Genomic DNA, 18,934 nt, shown 5'->3' with positions numbered 1-18,934 from the left:
GGGTGCTAGCTGGGTAGCATTGCAGGGGTAGTGGAAGTAGTAGGAAGCTAAAGTATAGGGGTGTGACTGAGTCGTGTACGTTGTAGTCTGGAGTTATGGAAATAAAGCACTGTTGAAGTTAAAGAAAGAGAACTCATACGTGATATTATTTAGAGGCACTTCTGCTTGTAAAAGGTATCGGAAGGTGGGGTTCTGCCCCACGACTTACCCTAGTCTCAATAAAAACTTTTCGTGTTCCCATTTTGGGAACTGGTGTCAACCCGGCCACCTGACTATCATATCCAACTTACAGTTAACCAGGTATCCATCTTAATAACCACATTGAGACGTTCGTGCTCTGCTCTCGGCAATCGGCCGTCCCGCCACAAATTGGTGTCAGAAGTGGGATCTGAGTATTATAAGCAGAACTATAGGTGCACTACTATGTCGGGGAGAGTAGGAGAGGAAGGTAGAGGAGGTCGTCGGGGGAGAATGGGGAGGAGGAGTAGAAGGAGGAATCGGAGGTTGCGTGATCGCCAGGAGGAGGTGTGTGAGGCCGTTGTGGTGGAAGCAGGTGAAATAGGCTGGTTTATCGAGATTATGACAGGCAGAGGTGCTGATGATAGAGCCCAACGTGGGGATATGAGTAAGGAGGAGAGAGTAGATAAGGATGACATGGATGAGAGAGGTGAGGAGTTACCACCGAGAGTAGAGGATACTTGTGAGCGGTATTTGGAGCGCAGTGATGGGGAAGACAGTCATGACAGCGGTGTATATCTTTTGGAGACTCAGAGGTGGAAAGCGTAGACTGGGGAAAAGTAGGAGTGGCAGAGGAGATAGAGGGTGTTGATGGGGCTGAGGGAATATGTGATGGCCCTGATAGTGCTGAGGTGGCTGGGAGTGCGGATGGCCCTGGAGGAGTTGGATTGTATGTGAGGCCATTGGATGACGATGATGACCCAGATGCTGGTAATTATGACATGGGTGGAGAGGTGGATTACCAGTTAGAACTTGCTGATGTCGCGGAGAAGGCACACGGGAGGATTAGTGCCGAATTAAGGTTAATGGAGGTGATAAGGAGGGAGTTGGATGAGAGGGAGAGTGCTCTGTCAGACAAGAAGGCCGAGATAGAGGAAAGAGAAAGGATGTGGGAGAGTAAGAAAGAATTTGAAGTAGCTGGATTTGAGGAGCGACAAGTTATCTTTGATTCACAAGTGGAGGCATGGGAGATAAGCCTGTCCGACAGGAAGGCCGGGATTGAAGAAAGAGCGAGGGCATGGGATGTTGAGAGGGCACGTGAAGTGGCTGAATTGAAGAAGATACAAGCTACCGTCGAGATAGAAGCGAGGTCGAGGGAAGGAAATAAAAGCAGTGAGAGGAATAGTGCCCTGTCTGACAAGAAGGCCGAGATCGAAGAAATGGAGAGTGCCCTGTCAGTCCGGAAGGCTGAGTTCGAAGAAAGAGAGAGGGTATGGGAAGGTGAAAGGGAGCGCGAAATTAGTGAATTGGAAGAGCGACGAGTGGCCTTTGAGAAAGATGTGTACGTTCTCAACATACAGAGCGATAGACGGGAATGGGAGCTAGGTAGGAGGATTAGTGCTTTGTCCGATAGGGAAGCTGAGATAGAAGAAAGAGAAAGGGCATGGGAGATTGATAGAAAGATAGAAATAGCTAAGCTGGAGGAGCGACAAGCTACCTTTGGTGCAGGAGTTGAGACGTGGGAGAAGTCTAAAAGCAGTGAAAGACAGGCAATAGATGCTAAAAAGAAAGGGAATAAGGAGAAATTGAGAGAGAGGATAGCGGAGATACATGATAGGGAGGTGAGGTGTGAGCATGAAAGGGAGGAGTGGGAAAGAGGAGTGAAGGTGTGGGAGGAGACGAAGAGTAAAGAGATAGAGGAACTTGGTGCCCGGGAAGTGGAGTGTGATAGACGAGACAGAGTACTGGAGCAGGAAGCTGTCAGTTTGAGTAGTGAAGCGACTAAAGCCGAGAGGCGACGCACAAAGTTTGAGACTGAGAAGGAAACTTGTGAGCAAGTGTTCAGAGAGAAGCAGGCTAAGTTGAAAGAATGGGAAGCAGAGTTGAAAGAAAGGGAACAGAAAATGAAGGACTTGGTAAACCAACTAGATGAGAGAAACGAGTTGATGCAGGGGCAATGTTTACCTTCTGGTCACGGTGATGAGAAGTGTGACGACTGTGTCGAATTGAGTCCGTTAGAGTACAATGGAAAGACCCCGTGGAAAGACTTTATTATCCACTTTGAGGCGTGTAAGGCATATAATCAGTGGACAGAAGAGGCGGCCAGGTATCAGCTATTCACCTGTTGCAAGGATGATGCCCTGGCGATTTTGAGTGTCAATGATATAGATCCAAGAGAGATATCTTATGAGAATTTAGTTGAGCTATTACAGAAAGAGTTTGGGCCTAGGAGAGAGTGTGCCGAGAGCTATTTCTTGGAGTTGAAGAGGCGTGAGCAGAGTAGTGGAGAAACTCCACGGAGTCTGGCCCGTGATATTGTACGGCTAATGGGACTGGTGTACCCGGAGATGAGCCGTGTGAAGAAGGAGGAGGTTGCCAAGTTGCATTTTGGGCAGGCTCTGGGAGCAGTGGAGTTGAGGGAGGAAGTCTTTCGGGCGAGGACTAAGACTTTTGAGGAGGCAATAAGTAGTGCAGAGGCTATGGCGTCATTTCTCCACAGTGAAGAGGAACGGGTGAGGAATAGTATTCGTGGCAAGGAAGAGGGGCCTAGGGGGTCAGTGTCAGCAGGAGTATATGTGAGACAAAAGTGTGTGTCTCGGCTGTTGACCGTAGAGGGGGATAGTAGTGTCAGTAGTGACACGACTGAGGTAGTCGGAGAAAGTCAGGGTAGTAGTAGAGAAGGAGGTGTACACGGTGATAGGAGGCTAAGGAAGAAGGAGATAGTAGGAAGGTCGGAAGGGAGTGTGAGGAGAGAAGATCAGGACTGGGAGGGGGGCAGTAGTAGAGAGAAGGAGGTGTACACGGTGATAGGAGGCTAAGGAAGAAGGAGGTAGTAGGAAGGTCGGAAGGAAGTGGGAGGAGAGTAGATCGGGACTGGGAGGGGGCTGTAGTGGAGAGGAGGTGTGAGAGGAGTTACCGTGGAGAGCATAAGGGACATGCAATTACGAGATGGAGTTGTTGGGCCTGTGTTAAGATGGAAAATGGAGGGTAGGAAGCCAGTGTGGAGAGTAGTAGCGAGGTTTTCTTCTGCGACACGGGCGTATATGAGGCAGTGGGACATATTAAGTGTGAGTGAAGGGGTGTTGGTCAGGAGATGGGAGAGCGATGACGGCAGGTCGGTGAGGTGGTTGGTTGTGTTGCCGGAGGGACTACAGAAGGAAGTACTGGATGAATTATGGTCAAAGAGGGGTACATTGACTCGGGTGAGAAAGAATTATTATTGGGTGGGGATGTATGATACTGTGCAGAATTACCTGATGGGACGGGGAGTTACAGTTGCAGAGACTTTTCATAACCAACGTGGAGTGGATGCCGGTGTACGACCAATGAAGCCAAGTTTTCGAGTCAAGCCTGGAGAGTTTGTTTGGGTGCGGGGTGATGGGCCCTATATGGTGATGGCTAACCTAGCGGGAGGCGCTGTTCGTGTACAGAGGAGCAGGGTTAGTAGGCCAGTGGTTGTCAGTGCGGGACGGTTGACAGTATGCGAGGGACTGAACTTGGAGCCTTGGAAGTGTGGGGTGCCTGTGGTGGAACAGGAGCGGCGGCCTTTGGTACATGTGCGAGCTCTGAGGAGTGGAGCTAACTAAAAGTCAGCAGTAGTCAAGAGTAGTCAAGAGGTGGAGGAGTGTAAATAAGTGTTGTTGCAGTTTTCAGTGTGTTTCAAGTTGTGTTGAGGTTGTGCATTCGAGTAAATTAAAACGCGCGGTTAAGTAGTACGGAGATGACTTCATCCGTGACTTTTGTGGTTGTGTGTGAGGGGTGAATTGATGTGGCTGCATGGTAAATATGTGTTTTCTACGGACGTGACAGGGAGAGTTTACTTTGGGGCTCGTCATACTTATTTCCTTATAGGAGTAAGGAAATGTTGTCAGAACAACGGGGAGTCAGTGATAGTTTCAGGAGTTATATGCTATGTGTTGTGCCAAATATAGATGGTGGTGATGTCTGTACGTCACCGGACTCCTTGGTAGCGCCTTGAGGACGATAGCTTGGGAGAGTCAAGGACACTGGTTCGGAGTGAAGGTCCAAACCGTCCTCTTACCAATGCAATCAAGTAGAGATGAGCTTACCAACCAACCTCCCATGACCATGACTTATGAAGAGAATAGAGGAGGGGAATAGAGAGGCAACCAGTCGGCGAAGAGACGGAGGAAAGGAAGACGGGGAAGCAGAGTAGCAGAAGTATCGGGGAACTTATGAAATTCTGGTGGTACACGCATGTTAGGGTGATAGGCTGGTCCTTTACCAGAGCGAGGGACAAGCTCCTCCACCGCCTTAGCCGTCCTTGTACTGCACCTTCTGCAGTACCCTTTATTATTTTGTTTTTCTTTCCGAGTGACGTTTGGTATTTGCAGTGGTTTCTTAATGTTATGAATCACAAGGAGGGGTGTTCAGAGCACTAGATTATTCCAAACTTATATGTATAACCGCGGTGTTTGAGGATACTTACCGTGGTGGGACCACCAGACTTTCATTCCAGCAGTATGGAGATAACTGGGTAGAGTGACGGTTACCACCAAACCGTCTCTTCTTCCAATGCCTTTCTAGCCATAGATGGGCTGACCAACCATTTCCCCACAACCATGACGTACGTACTTACGAGGATGGTAGCAGTTAGACATTCGAGTGGTTTTTGATGAAGGACAACCAGCATCGCAGATGTCAGAACTGACAGACTGATACAGACGATACCCATGAAGACCGCAGTGCAAGATTGAAGACTTAGGCCATTTCCATTTAGTTAGGAGTAGAGTAGTGTAGTACTAAGATAAGGCCGCATTTACCAATGCCGTTTTATTTTATTTTTACGTCCATGTGCCAGGGACGGCACATTGTGGGAGGGGGGCTGTGAAACGGTATTGGTAAATCAAGCAACACATAATTTTATTTTTTTTAGGTAATTTCCATTTCATTTTTCTACCCCCAAATCGCGTGTATCCCTTTAAATTGGATTTCTTGTAATTTTCAGTCAATCAATTATCTCTGTCAGCCAATTAGCGTACGTATCCAATCAATTAACCGTTCAGCCAATTAGCGCGCCGTACGTATCCAATCAATTATCTCCGTCAGCCAATCAGCGCGTCCGACATGCTAGCTGGCTGGGCGACCTCGTGTCATTCTCATCTTTTGCTGCAGGTGAATATATACAGTTTTTCTTTGTCGTATTTTTAAAATTATTATTCTTAGAGTATTATTATGTTTTCGGAATTAAAGAGTTCCAAATTAAGTTAGAATATTGTGTATAGAACGCGTGGAGGTGGTTTTGAGATCGTGGAATCAGTTTTTAAATGTGTTTTGGACGATTTTCTTCATACGTAAGTTGGGTGATTTGGCTATGTTGTTTTGCACGTGTAAGCGGTGTGCATAGCGCTGCATCCAAATTTCTTGTCGTTCATGGTTTCAAATGCACCTCCAAATTCATGATTTCTCATTCTAGTATTTTATCATCATAGGTCCTAAACCAGACAGCATACCTTTGCCCTTACTATGGTGTGCAATTCAGCTTTCTAGGTAAAGTGGGAAGTGAGAAAGAGCTGAATTAGTTTGGTGTTGTGGATTATTTTATATTTGTAATTAAATATGGGTTCCATCATTGTGTGGGTGCTTACGTGCGAAGGTGATGGATGACCTTTCTTCGAGGTCATAGGTGCGTGTACAGTACAGGTGCATTACTGGAGTGCATATACAATGTGCATGTGCTAATTGCATCAATACGGGGTTTCCCCGTTTTATATTTTCGGCTCTTAGATTTAATTAATTATTTTAGACGTGGCATGTTGTGCATTAATAGGGGGCCATTTTATTTTCGCGTTGTATTATTTTCGTTTGGAAAATAATACTCACACTCTCTTTCTCACATTTCACAAACTTATTATGTGTTTGCAATGTTGCCTGACCTTTGGCATTATTCATGCTTATTATCTAATATACAAACTTAGGCCTCAACCAAAAGTAGTCATGTAACGAAATTATAATTTGTTTCAAATCATAGAGGCTTTAACGTTTAGATCATATGTACAGTCACACCCAAATGCTACTTCAAGATAATTAGGTTTTTATTATGAGATTGTCATGTACAGGGCCTATGATTTTATTTAGAACTTTGTGTGAAAAGGTATATTTAAATATTCACATATATATTTATGTGAATATTAAGCGTTCACGGAAAGAGGTGGTGAGTTAATATGGTATATTGATTATTATTTATTTTATTATTGATTCCAACATAAATGGTTATGGCTCCGTGCACGTGATGTTTGCTTTTCAGTGCATCAGAAGATTGCGGAGTGACTTAAAAGGCGTAACATCATCCTGAGGGAGGGTGTTATACCAAGATTGCGGAGTAACTTAAAAGGCGTAACATCATCCTGAGGGGGGGTGTTATACCAAGATTGTGGAGTGACTTAAAAGGTGTAACATCATCCTGAGGGAGGGTGTTATACCAAGATTGCGGAGTAACTTAAAAGGCGTAACATCATCCTGAGGGGGGGTGTTATACCAAGATTGCGGAGTAACTTAAAAGGCGTAACATCATCCTGAGGGAGGGTGTTATACCAAGATTGCGGAGTAACTTAAAAGGCGTAACATCATCCTGAGGGAGGGTGTTATACCAAGATTGCGGAGTAACTTAAAAGGCGTAACATCATCCTGAGGGGGGGGTTATACCAAGATTGCGGAGTAACTTAAAAGGCGTAACATCATCCTGAGGGGGGGTGTTATACCAAGATTGCGGAGTAACTTAAAAGGCGTAACATCATCCTGAGGGGGGGGTGTTATACCAAGATTGCGGAGTAACTTAAAAGGCGTAACATCATCCTGAGGGAGGGTGTTATACCAAGATTGCGTGAGTAACTTAAAAGGCGTAACATCATCCTGAGGGGGGTGTTATACCAAGATTGCGGAGTAACTTAAAAGGCGTAACATCATCCTGAGGGAGGTGTTATACCAAGATTGCGGAGTAACTTAAAAGGCGTAACATCATCCTGAGGGAGGGTGTTATACCAAGATTGCGGAGTAACTTAAAAGGCGTAACATCATCCTGAGGGGGTGTTATACCAAGATTGCGGAGTAACTTAAAAGGCGTAACATCATCCTGAGGGAGGGTGTTATACCAAGATTGCGGAGTAACTTAAAAGGCGTAACATCATCCTGAGGGAGGGTGTTATACCAAGATTGCGGAGTAACTTAAAAGGCGTAACATCATCCTGAGGGGGGGTGTTATACCAAGATTGCGGAGTAACTTAAAAGGCGTAACATCATCCTGAGGGGGGGTGTTATACCAAGATTGCGGAGTAACTTAAAAGGCGTAACATCATCCTGAGGGGGGGTGTTATACCAAGATTGCGGAGTAACTTAAAAGGCGTAACATCATCCTGAGGGAGGGTGTTATACCAAGATTGGTGAGTAACTTAAAAGGCGTAACATCATCCTGAGGGGGGTGTTATACCAAGATTGCGGAGTAACTTAAAAGGCGTAACATCATCCTGAGGGAGGGTGTTATACCAAGATTGCGGAGTAACTTAAAAGGCGTAACATCATCCTGAGGGGGGTGTTATACCAAGATTGCGGAGTAACTTAAAAGGCGTAAGATCATCTTGAGGGAGGGTGTTATACCAAGATTGCGGAGTAACTTAAAAGGCGTAACATCATCCTGAGGGAGGGTGTTATACCAAGATTGCGGAGTAACTTAAAAGGCGTAACATCATCCTGAGGGGGGGGGTGTTATACCAAGATTGCGGAGTAACTTAAAAGGCGTAACATCATCCTGAGGGGGGGTGTTATACCAAGATTGCGGAGTAACTTAAAAAGGGGTAACATCACCCTGAGGGGCAGTGTTATACCAAAAAGAGACACATCAGAGGATTGAGGAGGTCTGGGGGCCTACCCACTGAGTAGAGTACCTTTTGGTGAGTTTATATTTTATAAACAGGAGAGGATTTTTATTTGGTGAGTCATGTATATTTGTTTTATGTATGTGATTAGTGCACATTCTGTTGGAATCGTATTGTTTATTATGTCGTAATTTTAAGAGTGATGATGCATAGGGATACATACGTCATGTATCATAATGATACATACATATGTCATTTTTATGTATTGTTGAAAATCTGGTCAGCACCTAGAGGGGAGCCTCTATGTGCAAATTTTCAATTGCGTTCAAAAACTTAGATGTTTTGTCAAAATATTAATATGTGCCATAATGCATACTAGTATGTCATTTGCATGTATTATACTACCTATTGGCATGCGCCGCGTGGGGCCATGCTGCCCAATTTTTCGTATGCCAATGGGTAGTTGTGTTTTATAGGATTTCTGAAAATATTATGATGATACTTTACCAATACATGCTTGCATGTGTTCGTAAGTGTCATTACTATTAGCATGCGCTTAGCGGGGCTACTATGCCCAAATTTTCATTTAGTACCAAAATAACTTGGATTTTTGTAGGCCTTTCATGTTAAATTGTATTAACACATTTTTCCTTGTCATTCTCATCTTTTGCTGCAGATGAGGGAGGGTGCTAGCTGGGTAGCATTGCAGGGGTAGTGGAAGTAGTAGGAAGCTAAAGTATAGGGGTGTGACTGAGTCGTGTACGTTGTAGTCTGGAGTTATGGAAATAAAGCACTGTTGAAGTTAAAGAAAGAGAACTCATACGTGATATTATTTAGAGGCACTTCTGCTTGTAAAAGGTATCGGAAGGTGGGGTTCTGCCCCCACGACTTACCCTAGTCTCAATACAAAACTTTTCGTGTTCCCATTTTGGGAACTGGTGTCAACCCGGCCACCTGACATTACATATACCAAGTTACAGTCTAATCAGGTATTCATTTAACACTCATTGAGACATTCACGTGTTTTTCTCTCGGCAATCGGCCGTCCCGCCACATTCACTTTTAAGCAATTTATAAACTATTTTGTTGCACTTGCGATGGGTCTTAATAAATGGTAACATCACTAACATGCACCAAATGCAACCCAAGCATTAAAACTCCCCACAGCTTCATGTCAACTCTCTAATTTATAACTCCAAACCTTCTTTTCTGTCTTTCATTTTTGTTTGTCTTTTACAGCTGCCTCCAAACGAAATAATTAAATCCGCGGTTGTTGACCCTTTATAAGAAAATATTATAAATATGTACTATGAACTGACGTCACAACGAACACGCCATTGATTACAGGGAACAAAGTTCAGGAACTTTAGAATGAAGCCGCGGGCAACCAGCATGTGTCACGAAAACACGAAGCGAATGTACGGTTGGACAACAACTTCAATACAACACGAAAGTATATCATAGTTTATAATCATGGCTGGACTTGGTCAAATTGCTCCGTTTATTTTAACGTATTGGCAACATTTCTTAGCACTTCTTCTAGGGTATGTATTAGCCGAAGTATTCAGATCAAGAAGTTCGAACAAACCGAGGAAAATAGAAGCAATTTCAACAGATAAGACGGGGATAGTGCGTGAAGCTGATATTCAATGCGAGCCACCCAGTGCTAGTACTGCCAGTGAAAAACAACCCACTATCAAGACAAGTGATGCGGCAACAGAAGAAGAACATCCATCACCCGAAGAAGATGCATTCGATCTGGAATCGGGAAAACATATTCCTTATTCAATTGAGAGATATGGCGAAGACGAAATGAAGAAAAGATCTCAAGAATTCTATTTAGAAATGAATAAAAGAAGATCTGTTAGATATTTCTCGAATGAACCAGTTCCGTTGGAGGTGATTGAGAATATTGTACGAACAGCAGGTAAGTTGAAATTCAAGGTTAGTGACTATTTTAAACTGTTGCGATTTGTTAGTTCACAGCATCTTGCGAATTGTAGTGAGCTTTGGCAAAATTGCATTGATGATTTCATAACGAGTGTGTAGAAGAATTCAAATATCACATATACTTTTGTATGGTTCTTGATCAAAGTTATGTTGTAAAGAGAGCTGAATGAACAACAACACTTTTGTAAAACGTGCATAACTCATTAACAACAAAAAATCACGCAAGATTTGTACATTTTGTAGAATGAACTTCAAGTTTGCAAAACATCAAAGTTTTATTTTTCAATAATATATTAATTTAATTAGAGAATGAAAGTTGATTTTTTGGCTGATATCCCAGCTGCTTCGACCAACAATACCTATAGTCTACCTTATTAGGGACCGTTCACAAACACTTGTATAAGAGATCTTAAAAATTTCAGGGCCCCCCTTTTTGAACATGAAAATTATGGGTCAACCCCATAGAAAAGCATATAAACTCAATTTTCAGCCCCCCCCCCCTTAGGAGGGTTTTCAGGCCCCCTTTTTGCATCATCAGGCCCCTAACAAGTGTTTGTGAACGGTCTCCTATGATAAATTAAATAGGCCAGTTTGATTTATGTTTTTCTTGCATCAGTGCATGTTTTCATAATCTATACAATTTACATTGTCAAGTGTTGGTGACCTTCGGCAAACACTTCATCATAGAACCACAGTTTGATTTTCCGTTTGAGCAACTGGTATTAAGGGTACGGTTAAAATACGCCATGTCAAGAACTATTGATTTAGGTCATGGTAAAATCAATGTTTTGATTATTAAAATAATAGAAAATAAAACACAAACAGAGTACACCATGTATAATATTTCAAAGAATAATACCTCCATGGTATAACCATAAAAAAGAGATTATTCACAAAATAAAAATGTGCTATCTACTGTAGATAGCATACGTGACTCGTGTTGTTTTACAGGACACGCATAACTTCACGCACGTTTCGACGGTTTGAACTTTGGACAATCATTCTGTGCAAATGTGCATGAAGTTATGCGACCGGCAACTGTTCTGTAATTTTATAGGGAAATAAAGTTAACCTTACTGAACATAGGCCTGAACACCCTTTAGGCCTGAAAACCCTTTAGGCCTATGTCCTTTTTTGGTATAAGTATATGTATGCCAGTGATTGTTGCTAATCTTCTGGGAATTCGTTTTTGCTGTTGATTTCAGGTACAAGCCCAAGTGGTGCTCACACTGAACCATGGACATACGTAGTCGTCGCAGATCCAGAAATGAAAGCACAAATTCGAGATCTTATAGAAGATGAAGAACGAGTCAACTACGAGAAGAGAATGGGTCAGAAATGGGTTGATGATCTAAAACCAATTGGAACCACCTGGAAGAAACCATACATGACTACGGTGCCATACCTGATTATAGTGTTCAAGCAGGTTTATGGGCTTACTGACTCGGGTCACAGGAAGACTCATTATTATCACGAAATCAGCACATCCATTTCTGTTGGGATGCTTCTTCTTGCCATTCATGTAATTGTTATTCTTTGTTGTTTTCAAGTGTTTTAAATGTATCTTTTATACCTGCATGGCCAGTATTGACTTTCTCTCTTTCCCTTCCTCCCAATTCCTTGCTTGCTTGTTTGCTTGCTCCTCCCTCCATCTTTAATCCTCCCACTCCCTTCCTTCCCCCCAGTCCTTCCTCCGTCCATCATACTTCCTTCCGAACTTCCTTCATTCCTTCTTTGTCATAATTAATTCCCTACAACACTCAGAAAAGATGCCCAATCCATCTTTCCTTCCTTCCTTCCCCTCCCTCCCTTCCTCCTCCAAGTTCCTCCCGAACTTCCTTTATTTATTCCTACCTTACCTACCTACCTACCTACCTACCTACCTACCCACCTACCTACCTACCTACCTACCTACCTCTTCCTTCCTTCCTCCCCCCTTCCTTCCCCCTTCCTTCCTCCGTCCATCACACTTCCTTCCGAACTTCCTTCATTCCTTCTTTGTCACAATTAATTCCCTACAAATTGACACTCAGAAAAGATGCCCAATCCATCTTTCCTTCCTTCCCTCCCCTCCTCCTCCAAGTTCCTCACGAACTTCCTTTATTCCTTCCTACCTACCTTACCTTACCTACCTACCTACCTACCTACCTACCTACCTACCTACCTACCTACCTACCTTACATACATACCTACCTTACCTACCTACCTACCTACCTACCTCTTCCTTCCTTCTTTCCTCCCGCCCTTCCTTCCGAACTTCCTTCCTTCCTTCCTCCCTTCCCCTTCCTTCCACCCTTCCTCCTAACTGTCCTTCTTTCCTTCCTTCCTCCCACCCCTTCCTTCATTCATGCCTTGTCGTAATTATTTCTCTGCAATTTGAAACTCAGAAAAGATGCCCAATCAAGATTAATATGATTTAATCGGCCAAAAAATAGCATAAAAAAGGCATGGAGTCGTTTTAATGATATTTGACATATTTTTCGTTCGTTTCAGCATGCCGGTTTGGTAACATTAACCAGCACTCCGATGAATGCAGGTCCTCGACTTCGTGTACTTCTAGAACGACCAGCAAATGAAAAGGTTGTGTTGCTTCTTCCCGTTGGCTATCCAGCAGAAAATGCACTTGTTCCTGATTTCAAAAGGAAACCTTTGGATGAAGTTATGGTGCTAAAATAAACTTTGTGCACGAAGATCTCATTTTGCCACAACCGGCGGTGTATTATACCTAATGGTATCTCTGCCATAAAAGTTAACTCAGGACAAATATATAAATGATTAAGAGTTTGTTAGCAACTTTGTATAGTATATCCATGATATCGAAATGGTCTACAATGTAGACCTCGTGCAGTTTCCGAACTATAGCGAAACAAACCGGTGGGTCGCACCTGCCGTAACGACCAACACGAACGTAACTCTGATCACGAATGAACAAAACTGTACAAAAACCACCAAAAGAAAGTCATTTTCATCCATAACATAAAACTGAAGCGGCAAATTGTAGATTCAAAAACATCGATGCGGGGAGGAGAAAACGCATCGTTTGACGTGAGAAAAACGCACGCTATAAGCATGCGACAATATAATATAGGCTAAACCAGGCCACAGTCCCATAAGATAAATATGGAATGAGAAATAATAACTCTGGTACAAAATCTTTCTCTACGTACCATGTCAACGATATTTATTGGCATTTTCATCATCATCATCATCTTTTCATCATCATCTTTTGTTTTTAAACAAAACATTCAAAAAATTAAAACATTAATAAAACGTAGAAATGAACAGAGCAAAAAAATGCTCAAACTGCTTTTTAGATCGCGACGTTTTGATCAAAAATATAATTAACTGAAATGACTAGCGACCACCGCAAGTACATTAACATTTTACATTCCCTATAAGGCCAAATAAAAAAATAAACATGTTTCACGTCCCTCCCGCTTCCTTTTTGAGGTTTCCTCAAATATATTTTTATTTTTTGAAATTCAGTTGTAACTTTTCAAAAAATATGTCTAGGAAGTTGGGATGCATTCTATAGCCTTGTTAAGATACAAGAAACACTTTAGGAAGGTTTTGTGATCATTAGAGGGGGTGTAACTCTCAGAACAACAAATAAAAAAGGGCCTCCTCCTTTTTCCAGGCATTATTGTATACGCTAAAACAGCTCTAAGTATGGGTATTTACACCAATTTTGCGATAAAAAATAGAAAATAAAAAGCCCCCTCTTCCTCCATTTTTCGAAAACCCGGACGTGAAACTTGTTTTATTTTTTACTTGGCCTAATTAAATTAGAATGAATGAACTATTTTACTTTCAGTAAAAAACAAAAGAATTAATACAGTATAAGAGTTTTCATAAATGAGTTGAAGACAAAAAAAGACTATTTTCCAACTTTCTTTTACGTTGTAACGTTTTTTAATAGATATATCAAACTGGTAATAACTTGTATTAAAAATATATCTCATGACTTTTTTTGTTTAAAATTAATACTAAGAGAGTTTCCAAATTATGATATAATGCCTGAAAAAGTATATCTTTTGTAAGCAGGACTTTGTGTGACTTTAGATATGTTACTTTCATTTGCCTGTGTCTGAAATATTATGTTTATGGTTGGGCTTCAAAATAAAATAAAAAATCTTCAGGATTGGCAGGTTTACCATAAGAGAAACTGAATATTGTATTGCAAAGAAGAAGGGAAAATCTCCTCAACATTAAAAAAAGATGGAGATTCGAAATTTAATCATCTCTGAATTTTGTAACATTTGATTTAACATGCAGCTCTGACATGTATAATTTTGTTTTTGATTGCTACTATATATGTATTGGTTGTTTGTTTGTTGATATTTTTGCTGCGATTTTGTGATTTTTCTTAAGGGATCCAAAATGAGCGTTTATTGCGTTTCGACAGTATTTTTTTTGTGGGACATGAGAGCACCTCAGACCTATCGAATTGCATTCTGAATACGAAGCATGTCTTTCTAATATCAAATAATTTTCATTTTTTGAAAATCACAATATAATACAAATTTTATGACAAATTATAAAAAATTGATATTTTTCAAATTTCTAATATAGCCTATAACAGTCCTCGAAGTAAATTATATAAATCTAATGATATATTCTTAAAGTGTATGTAGCAGGGAGGAAAAGCCGACGGTCAATTGAAAAGTTTGACCTTTCATATTGAAGATATCCATTTTTTCCCAAAAAGACCTTTTTTTTTTGGTGTTTTTGGGAAAAAAATCCATTATCTTTAATAAGGTCAAAATTTTCAATTGATCGTCGGCTTTTCATCCCACCTACATACACTTTATAGTATAAATCATCAGATTTATAAAGTTTACTTCAAGTACAGTTAAATATCAAAAATATCAATTTTTAATGACTTTGCCATAAAATGTGTATTAAATTGCGAATTTCAAAAATCATTTGATATCGGAATGACATTCTTCATATTCAGAATGCAATTCGATATGTCTGATGTGCTCTAATGTCCCAAAATAAATACTGTCCAAACGTTCATACCCCAGCCCTTAATAAAAAGCATTAAGATATAAAAACAACTCTCGTGCAATAATGAAAAATGCAATAGTCGAAAACTGTATTACGAGCGTAAAGTTTGCAATAATGTTGCCTTTATGAGTGTATTATTCAAAAAAAGAAAAGTCAAATCTTGTTGAAGCAAAGTGACTATGCATGAAGGCCTATACCTGAACTATGTAGCATGAGATCATGGAGATCGGCCAAAAACATTTAGTCCAGTAGCCTACAATAGGCCCCACCACAAGTGAAATTGCCCAAAGTTGACCAAAATAGTCAAAAAGGCCTAGGGACAACAATTTCGTAAAAAAATTGTGCTACACTGCGCAAAGTTGTCATTCGGCTTTAATTTTTTTTTTTGCAATTTTGTACAACTTTGCATAATACAAAAGTAACTTTGCACAGTTTTATGAAAATATTCGGGCAACTTTGTGCAACTTTGTAAAATGTTTAGGCAACTTCATGCAGTTGCCTAATTTTACTATTACACACATCATTTAGCTCTCATTTGTGGCAAAATGCACGTAAAAACATCGAACTGTTAAACGGACCTGTAATTAGTGAAATGCCCCCACCCCGACTTTTGTGCCCCCCCCCCCCATTGCTCCCTCAGTAAAAGCCCAAAATTTCCACTTTTTGCAGCACTATAAGATTTCGGTGCAAAATTTTGTTGACCCCTCCCTGAAATTAACTTTGGCCCCCCAAAAAAACCCTGGCACCGCCACTGCCTTATTTATAGGCCTATAGAAGAAGCACAATCTTTCAAGATGGTGCAATTACACTGGCAAAAGTAGATTTAGCAGACCTGTAAATCTGAAAAGGAAGTAGCCACGATGAGTCAAGTCGCTTCCCAGACAAACGTTTGAGTGTGAAATTAAAGGACCGGACCCGATGGACAACCTCATCCCATATTTTTCTTCATTAAAATGTGAGATTTTGGTATCAAAAGAAAGCTCATTTTTAATACCCCACTAAAATTTAACGCCCGAAATATTTTTCGTTTAAAGGGGCATTTCGTGATCCATGATCCCCCACTATGTTGAGATTTCACTGGTTTTTATACCATTAAAGCTCTGTCATGAAAAAAGCAGAGGAGGTCATGTCTGAATCCCAAGCCGGCTTTCGACCTGGAAGATCAACAGTCGACCAACTTTTCACCTTACGTCAAATCGCAGAGAAATTCCTTGAGAAAGGCAAGAACCTGTATTGCTGCTACATTGACTTTGAAAAGGCCTTCGACACCATATGGCAGGATGGGCTGTGGAAAGCAATGGGATTCTTCGGCTTCCCAAGTAAGATCATCAGGCTCCTCAAAGCACTATAGGCCTACAGTATATCAAACAGTGCTGTGCGTGTGAATGGCGACCTGACTGAGTGGTTTCACACAACAGTGGGAGTGCGGCAAGGGTGTGTGATATCCCCACAACTCTTCAACATACTTCTTGAACTTGTTATGCTGTACGCAACCCATGACACCGACATAGGAATATTGATCCAGGGACATATGATCTCAAACCTCCGCTTCGCCGATGACATTGTCCTGCTAGCTGACTCTGCTAGTCACCTGCAGACTGCAGTGGACAACGTCTTTCGTAGCAGCTCGAACCTCGGACTGAAGATCAATATTGGTAAAACCGAAGTACAGGTTATCAGCAGCCAAAAGTCAACCTTAACATCAACATTAATGGCAATCTGCTCAAGCAAGTGGATGAGTTTGTGTACCTGGGAGGCACCATATCTCAGAAGGGCACAAGCAGAGAAGACATCAAACACAGAATAGGAAAAGCTCTAGGAGCACTCCAAAGACTTCATCATAGCATATGGAATGCAAAGGACATTCAACAGGCCACCAAAATTGAACTATACAGAGTCCTAGTACTATCTATCCTAATGTATGGAGCCGAAACCTGGACCATCAAGAAAGAAGACGAAAATCGACTTCTAGTCTTTGAAATGATGTGCTTGAGAAAGATCATGGGCGTATCACGACTGGACAGAATACGCAACACCATAATACGGGACACACTTGGACTGAACAACACAATCATTGATAAAATCACCCAAAAAGGATCCGCTTCTTTGGTCACATTCAGCGAATGCGAAATGACAGATACCCCAAAATTGTGATAGAGGGCAATGTACATGGAAAAAGACCACGTGGAAGACCTCCCAAAAGATGGATGGACACTATCAAAACAGACTGCTTGGCTAAAAATATCACCTCCATAGCAGCAGCAGGAAGAATGGCCAAAGACCGAGTGGTATGGCATGGATTCACCATGGATCAGATGGCAAGGCAGAGTGCATCAGCATCCGTGCCGACGCCTTAGGTCAAGGTAGGTCAAAGCTCTGGCAACATAATGTGAATATTTATTTATCGTTTAATTGGTCGTAAGTGGAAAAAGAGAACCATTATACCTTTATCATGATAAAACATTAAAAACAATTATGTATTGTTGTGTAATTGATGCATTCTTTTGATTTCACGAAGGAACTCTTGATAAACTTGATGCTATCATTGATTTACATGTACAGCCCTCTTCCCTAGTAAAAGTGGCACAATTGTGATTTTACCCTTTCGTTGTTAAGCAAGCATATCTCAAGATTAAAACAAGCAAATTGAACAGACTGAACGGTATTTGAGAGCTAAGTCTATGCCCTTGACGTTGATGTAAGTATTATGTCACAACGGTATTTTCTAATGGTCACAGAGGGCGCTTTTCACTTGCACAATTTTTTTTGAGACAGGCTGTATACATAAAATTTCTTGCAGATTAATTCGTTTAGCAAAAATATCGTCAATTTTGTATTACGTTCTGTGCATGTTCATGTACCAGAACGAAATTACAACATGGTAGCCTGAGATGAAGGGGTTACCGGATCATTAGGAGACCTGTAAAAAGTAGGGGCCGTAAAAAGCAAAGAAAAGACATCGTATAATGGGCAGCCCTGCATTGGGCTTTTCCATTTAAAATCCACCCTGGAAGATTTTGGAAATATCTTCCATACTGAGGCAAGAGCGTCAATCCGAATGTGAGAGCGGGGGGTTGAAAAGAATGACCACAAATTTTCCTGGAAAAATTAAGTTTGTATGCTTTTCTATGGGGTTGACCCTTAATTTTCATGTCAAAAAGGGGGGGCTGAAATTTTTGAAGTCTGTAAAGGGGGGGGGGGGCGAAAAATTTTCGTGATGAAATTTTTTGGCATCAGGCCCACCTTACAAGTGTTTGTGAAAGGTCCCTAATTTGGATCCGTGGCTATTATGATAGTAGGCCTACAAATGCGCGCGAACCGCGCACAAATTTTGGACATATTGAAGCTTGAATGGTTAAATATTGTTAAAAGCTGTTAAAATTGGAACTAATTTATGCGAAAAGCTAAAATGGTCAAATATGAGATTAATTTGGTCACGCAAATGTACCGGTACACAGGTATCACTTTTGGCCCCAAAGACCGTGGCACCTGTGCCTGTGCCCACTCTGCCCTATGGTCAATCTACCAATGTGCCTATGTGTACAAAATAATTTTGCAATGAGAAATAGTAAACTGAAGTGTGCCGTTTACGTGCAAAGAAATCCCAATTTATTTGCAATATTTTCTTGATTTAGTTGTATTTTGATCAGATTGGTACATAATCATGTTTGTAGCCTACTTTGAAGCGATATAAAATTCTATGATAAAAAGTGCCATTATTTCTTAGACCAACCCAGATGTTGCATGTTGCTGATCATCTTTTATGTTATATTAATTAATAGATATGCGTCCTATCATTTTTTCAAACCAAAGCACTGACCAAACTTGTGATATAGGGCCTAGAGCTTAAATTTTGGGTTTTAAAGCGGAAAACTTTTTGCCCCCTCCCCTTTCCTACCACCTAAAACTTTTTGGTCCGGCCTCTTTTAAGGTCCAAAACTTTTTAGCCCCCCCCCCACTTTTTA

At 41.3% G+C, this 18,934-nt stretch overlaps 2 protein-coding genes across 2 annotated transcripts; both read left to right on the top strand.

Annotated features, from left to right (window-relative positions):
• The first annotated feature begins 738 nt into the window (after positions 1-738).
• On the top strand, positions 739-2,996 carry LOC140152399 (uncharacterized). The gene has a single exon (XM_072174705.1). It carries the CDS (start codon positions 960-962, stop codon positions 2,994-2,996), a length of 2,037 nt encoding a protein of 678 aa, XP_072030806.1. The 5' UTR covers positions 739-959.
• Positions 2,997-9,406: 6,410 nt separating this feature from the next.
• LOC140153720 (iodotyrosine deiodinase-like) lies at positions 9,407-12,894 on the top strand. The gene is made up of 3 exons (XM_072176546.1): positions 9,407-9,936; positions 11,165-11,481; positions 12,453-12,894. The coding sequence occupies exons 1-3, from the start codon at positions 9,483-9,485 to the stop codon at positions 12,633-12,635; spliced, it is 954 nt and encodes a 317-aa protein (XP_072032647.1). The 5' UTR covers positions 9,407-9,482; the 3' UTR covers positions 12,636-12,894.
• Positions 12,895-18,934: the final 6,040 nt, after the last annotated feature.

Source organism: Amphiura filiformis, chromosome 5, assembly GCF_039555335.1.
Source record: "Amphiura filiformis chromosome 5, Afil_fr2py, whole genome shotgun sequence".
Taxonomy (NCBI): domain Eukaryota; kingdom Metazoa; phylum Echinodermata; class Ophiuroidea; order Amphilepidida; family Amphiuridae; genus Amphiura; species Amphiura filiformis.
The sequence above is the reverse complement of the archived record's forward strand: the minus strand, read 5'-3'. Positions and strand labels throughout refer to the sequence as shown.